Source organism: Nanorana parkeri, unplaced genomic scaffold (genome assembly GCF_000935625.1).
Source record: "Nanorana parkeri isolate BGI_ZX_2015 unplaced genomic scaffold, ASM93562v1 scaffold1273, whole genome shotgun sequence".
Taxonomy (NCBI): domain Eukaryota; kingdom Metazoa; phylum Chordata; class Amphibia; order Anura; family Dicroglossidae; genus Nanorana; species Nanorana parkeri.
Window position 1 is genome coordinate 237,054 of NW_017307541.1, and position 7,261 is coordinate 244,314.

The 7,261-nt window shown below is 47.7% G+C and overlaps 1 protein-coding gene across 1 annotated transcript in view; it reads left to right on the plus strand.

Annotated features, from left to right (window-relative positions):
• LOC108797422 (AT-rich interactive domain-containing protein 4B-like) overlaps window positions 1-7,261 on the plus strand; it is a 239,620-nt gene that overhangs the window by 156,983 nt on the left and 75,376 nt on the right. The window contains exon 7 of the mRNA XM_018569011.1: window positions 571-703. Coding sequence (XP_018424513.1) covers window positions 571-703 — 133 coding nt within the window. The remainder of the gene's footprint in view (window positions 1-570; window positions 704-7,261) is intronic.

Below are 7,261 nucleotides of genomic sequence, written 5' to 3' on the forward strand. Positions count from 1 at the left end.
TAAATACCACCAAAAGAAAGCTCTATCTGTCCCTAAAAAATGGTATAAAATTAATTTCAGTACAGCGTTGCATGACGGAATAAATGCCAGTCAAAGTACCGCAGCGCTGAATACTGAAAAATGGCCTGGATGGGAAGGGGGTTTAACACCGCGGATGTCAACTGGTTAAAAATCACCTCCTAATCGTACACATGTTTATTAACTATTACAGTGCCGTTTTTTTTATTGATTAACGGCACTTGCATTGATGTGGTATTTTTATGATTTGTAGTTCACAAAAACGATTATATGGTTTTTTGATTCACCTACTAGCGCTGTTAATTTGGTTTAAACATCTTCAGACCCAGCGGTCTTTAATACAGCAGCTTGTATTTTACATCACAATATTTATTTATTTATATTGATGTACGATACACTAAAAATTCATCACATTGACTTTGCAGTATTTAATATAAGTAATGTGTTAAGGAAACACTATTTTGGTTTAAATCACTGCCACCTGTGTGATATACAGCTAATTGAACTCCTAGCGCTGCTTATCTTGTTATATCATATATTTTGACATTGCAGTCCAGAAGAGGAATCATCCACCTCATCCAGCGATGAAGATGCTGAAAATAGAACTGGGGACAAGTTTCTGGGAAAGGTTGTCTGTGTTTCTTTAAGCACTGAAGATGACAAAATAAACTGGGTTCCTGCACTGGTGAGTGTTTGTTTGTTTTTTGTTTGTTTTTTTAATTCTTCATTTAATTTCCAAAGACAAACTAAACAAATGTAGAAAACTTCCAATGCAAAAAGGTGAGGCAGAATTTCTGTAATAGGAGGAGAGGTCTCTTTTAAAGTGACACATGATAAGCGGTAGGTGTTAAGTTGTTTTCTAGGCACCAGCTCACAGGTGTAAGCATGAGGAAGTGACATGCATTTGTCATGCTGGCTTCCTCTTTCATTGGGAAAGCACCTGGAAGAGAAAGGGCCAAATGTGGTGCCCCATACAATATGCAGTTGGAGTTGCTGTATGTCATATTTGTTGGTTATGTGTTTAGACCAAGCACTGAGATCTTAAAGAATGTTGAATTAAGTTTAATTTGCTTAGGAGAATAGTACATGAGAATACAGCATTATACAGCATACAGAGAGAACGCCCTGTATATAACATGCATAAGCATAGAGACTAACATTGCACTACAGCGCCATCTACAGCTCAAAAGACATAATTACACAAGTAATGCACTGCAGTCATTTCTTCTGATGAGCAATATTGCTTGTCCATAATGGCTTGCTCTCTAGTGTTGCTAAGCAGATGATACTCCACGTCAATATGCTTGGTTCTAGGGTTATTCTTTCTGATTTATATCAGCTTTATACATCGCTGGTTATCTTCAAAAATTGGGATGGGGTTTGACATGTCTACACCCATGTCCATTAAAAGCTGTCAAATCCATATTGCTTCTTGACAAGTGTGTGCTGCTGCTAGAGGAAAGTGCAACATTTGTTTGCTTTTGGCTAGACCAACTTGGTTCCTTCCCCGTATTGGAAGATATAACCATTTGTGGATTTGCAGTCTGTGCAGTCTCCAGCCCAAACAGCATCTGCATATTCAACTAGTTTTGAATTTGACGCTGCTGGCAGTTGTAGTTTCATCCGAATTGTTCATTTTAAGTATTGTATTACCCCCTTTACTGCGTTCCAGTCACGCTGACAGGGTGCTGCGACTTTTCTAGCGAGTATACCCACTGCTGCCGCCAGTGGTCTATTCTGGTTTGGGGCTGCCCTAGGCAAGACAAAACCCCACCCCACTAAATTTACCCCACCCCTTCCTGTTTAATACTTTTTCCGTAACCTGCCAGCCGCTGGATACAATGCACACGCTGTGCAGGATTTGTGGTGAGCTCTGCGAGGTCTATGGTGGGCAGAGCCCCCCACAGATCCTGCACAGCCCCCCTGAGGCCCTGCAGTGTCTTAGGGGGACTGTGCAGGATCCGTAATGGGCTCTGCCCACCATAGACCCCACAAAGCCCACCATAGATCCTGTAAAGCCCCCCTGAGACCCGGCAAGCCCCACACAGATCCTGCAGAGGCCCCCTGAGACCCTGTAGGTTGCCGGATCACAGGGGGGCTGTGCAGGATCTGTGGTGAGCTTTGCAGGCTGCAGAGCCCCCTATGGATCCTGCAAAGCCCCCCACAGATCATGCAGAGACCCTGCAGGTTCTCAGGGAGATCTGCAGGATCTGTGGTGGGCTTTGCAGGCTGCAGAGCCCCCTATAGATCCTGCAAAGCCCCCCACAGATCCTGCAGAGACCCCCTGAGACACTTCTGTCTTCTGGATCTCAGGGTGGCTGTGCAAGATCTGTGGTGGGCTTTGCAGGCTGCAGAGCCCCCTATAGATCCTGCAAAGCCCCCCACAGATCCTGCAGAGACCGCCTGAGACATTTCAGTCTGCTGAATCTCAGGGGGCTGTGCAAGATCTGTGGTGGGCTTTGCAGGCTGCAGAGTACCCTACGGATCCTGCAAAGCCCCCCACAGATCATGCAGAGACCCTGCAGTCTACAGGATCTCAGGGGGGCTGTGCAAGATCTGTGGTTGGGTGCTTTGCAGGCTGCAGCGCCCCTACGGATCTTGCAAAGCCCCCCACAGATCCTGCAGAGACCCCCTGAGACCCGGCAAAGCCGCCCACAGATACCCCGAGACCCTGCAGTCTGCCGGATCTCAGGGGGCTGTGCAGAATCTGTGGTGGGATTTGCAGGCTACAGAGCCCCCTACAGATCCTGCAAAGCCCCCCCCCACAGATCATGCAGAGACCCTGCAGTCTGCTGGATCTCAGGGGTGCTGTGCAAGATCTGTGGCAATGCTTTGCAGGCTGCAGAGCCCCCTACGGATCCTGCAAAGCCCCCCACAGATCTGCAGAGACCCCCTGAGACCCTGCAGTCTGCATGATATCAGGGGGGTGGGGGCTGTGCAGGATCTGTGGTGGGCTTTGCAGGCTGCAGAGCCCCTACAGAGTTTGTAAAGACCCCACAGATCCTGCAAAGCCCTCCTCCATCGCAGTCTCTGCTCTTGTCTCCTTCGGTTATATTCTTCGGCCCCCGCCTCTTCCATCTCCCCCGTCTCCGCCCCCTGCCGCTCAGTCTCCTCAGTCTTCACCCTGCCTCTTCTATCTCCACCTCCTGCCGCTCCGTCCCCCATCTCCTCCTGCTCCCCCGCCTGCCGATTCCTCCCTGTTAACATTAGGCTCCAGTTTGCTGGTTTCTGTGCAGCCCGGCTGCCTAAATGTTTTGGGGGGCGGCATTTTTGCCGCCCCTGGCTGCTGCTATGTCTGGTCTTCTCACAGTGGCTGATTGCTCTGCGCTACATGTCATAATTGGGTAGCATAGGTGTTTTTACTTCTTTTGCATGTGGAATTGTTCAAAAATGTCTGCAATTTTCTGACTTTGGTTGAGAAAATGGCTTCCATCCTCTTCCCTCTCTATTTGAATTCCCAGATGGTGACTGATGTTTCCTAGCTGTTCAATTTAAACGTTTTGTTTTAGTTTGTGAACTATTTGACTAGTCCCCTTCTTGTTCAAAACGGGTTATAATGTCATCAACATAAATTAGGTTGTATATCTATCTGTCTTCTTGATTCCTAGAATAAAGACATGGATCTGCTTTGCTTCTTGTGAATTCCTCTTGAGTATTTAATTCACTTTCTCATGCCACACTCTTGCAGATTGCTTAAGTCCGTAGATGCTTTTTTGATGTTTACTCACAGGGTTGTGTCCTTGCTCAAACCCTCCACGTAGAGATCTTCCTTAAAGTGGCATAAAGTCTATACCCCCCATGCTGCTTTAAGGACTTACCTTAAGCGATGCCTGCTGATCCAACATCTTCTCCCTTCCAGTCGTTTTCAGTCTTTTTCAGCAGTCCCTCCATTGCTGATGCCGGTCTCTGATCCAGCGCAGACTGCTGTTTCTTCCTGTCCCACAGAGTTTGTCTGGCGTGCACGCTCATGGCTACATGCATTGACTTAAACTGTAGCTCTCCTTCTCTCCCCTCTGGTGATCTGCACTATGCATGCGCCTGCACACATCCTGCATGGCTGCTTGAGCAGCTGGTTTCTACAGCTGGGGGCGAGCAGCATAGACACAGCTAAGTCTTTACCTATTTGCTAACTTTTTTTTTAATGTTTTTGCATATATCTACTGTTTTTGCTAGCAGTAGATATATCTAAAAATATAAGACTTTGATGTCTCCATATAGTAAAGTGGTTTTAACGTCTAGGTGTCTCACTTGCATGTCCTTCCCAGCTGCAATGCTAAGGAGTGTTCTGAGGGTGGAGTGTTTTTTGTTTTTTTTTTAAACATTAAGGGGTCTATTCACAAAGCTAGCCAAAGGAGCAGCCGAAGCTTTGGCTGATCCTTCGGCTAGCTTCAGCCACCAGAGCCCTTCACTATAGCCTGTACAGCTGCCGAGTGGCTCAGCCGACCCAAAGGCATATTCTTTGGCTCGACTGAGCCGAAGTGATTGCCAAAGCAGGGCGAAGGACCAGCCAAAGGCCAGTTCTCTCCACAAATGACAGCTGGGCAGAGCCAGCAGTAATCTCACGGCTGGTTCCGCCTAGTTATATTGACAGATCAGCATCCCCAAATGACCTGAGGACGCTGATCTGTCCTTAAACAACTACCTCCCAGCCGTCCAATGCAGAAAAACGGCCGGCCGGGAGCTCTCTAGATCTGAGCGGGCGTCTTTAGACGCCCGCTTAGCCACGGCCACTTGTGTGCGGCACACGCGAGCGGAAAACACTGACAATTTAAAAACAGGCAGCGATGCCTGTTAACATACAAGCGATCTGCCGGCTATAGAGCCGGCAGGTCGCTTGTATGAGCTGCCAGCCCGTGCCCCCCTCCCGTTGTCACGCTTGCCCCGGGCTCCGCTGTGCCCGGTGCGAGCCCGGGACAAGCATAGTGCCTCTGTCACAGGGGATCAGAGGGAGATCGGTACACGGTCTCTCTCTGTTCCCCTCTCCGCTACCAGAATGCGGAAGTGATGTATATTACATCACTTCCGCATTCTTGTGTCACTCTCCAGCTTCAGACGCTGGAGAGAAGCTGATGAAGCAGATCTCTTCTTCATCAGCTTCATCGGGGGGTTCTAGGTGACAGGGGTCTTGGAGACCCCTGATGTCTCCGTAAAGAGGACCTGTCACATCTTTTGCTATCACATAGGGGGGTTTCTTAGCCCCCTATGTGATTAGCAATAAAGTTGAGTGGAAAAAAAATAGTTCCCCCCCAAAAAATGTAAAGTTACATATAAAAAAGAATGTAAAAAACAAAATTTTTTTTCAAGTGGGTCCCCTCCCATATACATGCATGCAAACATGCGTCGGGTGCACATACCTGCGAAAACGACGATTGCGCCCATTACGCCACACGTTGCATATTGTCATGAACGTCTCACTGAGAGCAATTTTTTAAAATGTTCAGTAATTTTTCCGAAATATAGTAAAAAATAAAACCCCCAGTGGTGATTACATACCACCAAAAGAAAGCTCTATCTGTCCCCAAAAAATGGTATAAAATTCATATCAGTACAGCGTTGCATGATGGAATAAACGTCACTCAAAGTACCGCAGCGCTAAATACTGAAAAATGGCCTGGCCAGGAAAGGGTTCTAAACACCTGGTCTTCAAGTGGTTAAGGATTGATTGAGGCAATAGCTTTTGTGTAGCAGCTTTTACCTCTGTTGTTTCTTGATTGACTTCCATTAGCGCAGATTAATTGACTACCGATAACCTCACATGGCTTCCAATACCATCTCTATGCCGATGACACTCAAAATCTATCTTTCTACTCCACAACTCACCCCCTTAGGCTGGGTTCACACCTAGGCGGATTGAATATGCGCGTTTGTCGCACGGTTCGCGTCGCACATTTTTACCGCGATTCCCAATGGAAACGCCCGACCAAAACGCCCCAAAGAAGTACATGTACCCCTTTGGGCGTAGGACACTAAGGCCCGGTTCCCACCTGGGCGTTTTTCCGCGCTTTCGTACTCGCGGAAAACGCCCAGATGGGAACCATGCACATTGAAAATAATGGCATTTCCCTGTTTGAGCGTTTTTCCGCGAGTACGAAAGCGCGGAAAAACGCCCAGGTGGGAACCGGGCCTTAGTGTCCTTGTGTGTCACTAATCTACTAACTGACATATCAGTCTGTATGTCGCAACACTTCTTAAAACTCAACCTTTCAAAAACTGAGCTCATGATATTACCTCCCGCCCGTGCACCTTCCCCCAACTTTTCCCTTGAGATTGATAAGACAACTATCCAACCCTCCCACCATGCCAAGGTGCTAGGTGTAATCCTTGACTCGGACCTCACCTTTCTTACCCACGTCCAATCACTATCCAAATCCTGCCGCCTTCACCTTTGCAACATCTCCAAAATACGCCCCTTCCTCACCAATGAAACTGCTAAATTACTCATCCACTCAATTATCTCTCGTCTTGACTATTGCAACTCCCTCCTTATTGGCTTACCTCTACACAGGCTATCATGAATGCAGCTGCTAGACTCATTCACCTAACCAACCGCTCAGTGTCTGCTAACCCCCTCTGCCGATCCCTGCACTGGCTTCCAATAGCCCAAAGGATAAAATCTAAAATATTAACAATGATTCACAAAGCCATCCACAACTCTTCCCCCGGCTATATCTCGAACCTTGTCTCAAAGTATCATCCTAACCGTCCACTCCGCTCTTCAAAAGACCTTCTGCTTTCCAGCTCCCTCGTCAACTCCTTCCATGCTCGCCTCCAGGACTTCACTAGAGTCTCTCCCATCCTCTGGAACTCTTTACCCCACCCAACCTGTCAGTCTGTCTCCCACTCTGACTGCCTTTAGGTGATCCCTTAAGATTAATCTCTTCAGGGAAGCCTATCCTGCCTCAAGCTAACCGCTCAACCATCACGTTCTCAGACAATTCATCCCCACACAGCTACCTCCTCATGTATCACTTGCCCCTCCCTTTTAGATTGTAAGCCCTCAGGGGCAGGGCCCTCCTTACCATCATTAATTTAATTGTGATTGTAATGTCTTCTTTATATTGTAAAGCGCTGCGCAAACTGTTGGTGCTATATAAATCCTGTATTATAACCATTGGGAGGGGGCTGACTCCCCCTTCCTGCCTGCTGACTGCCCTGTCAGGCAGGCGCTTCCCTCCTTCTCCTTTTCTCATACCCTTGCTCTCTTTCTTTCCCCCTCTATCCACCCCTCCCTCCCTCCCTACCT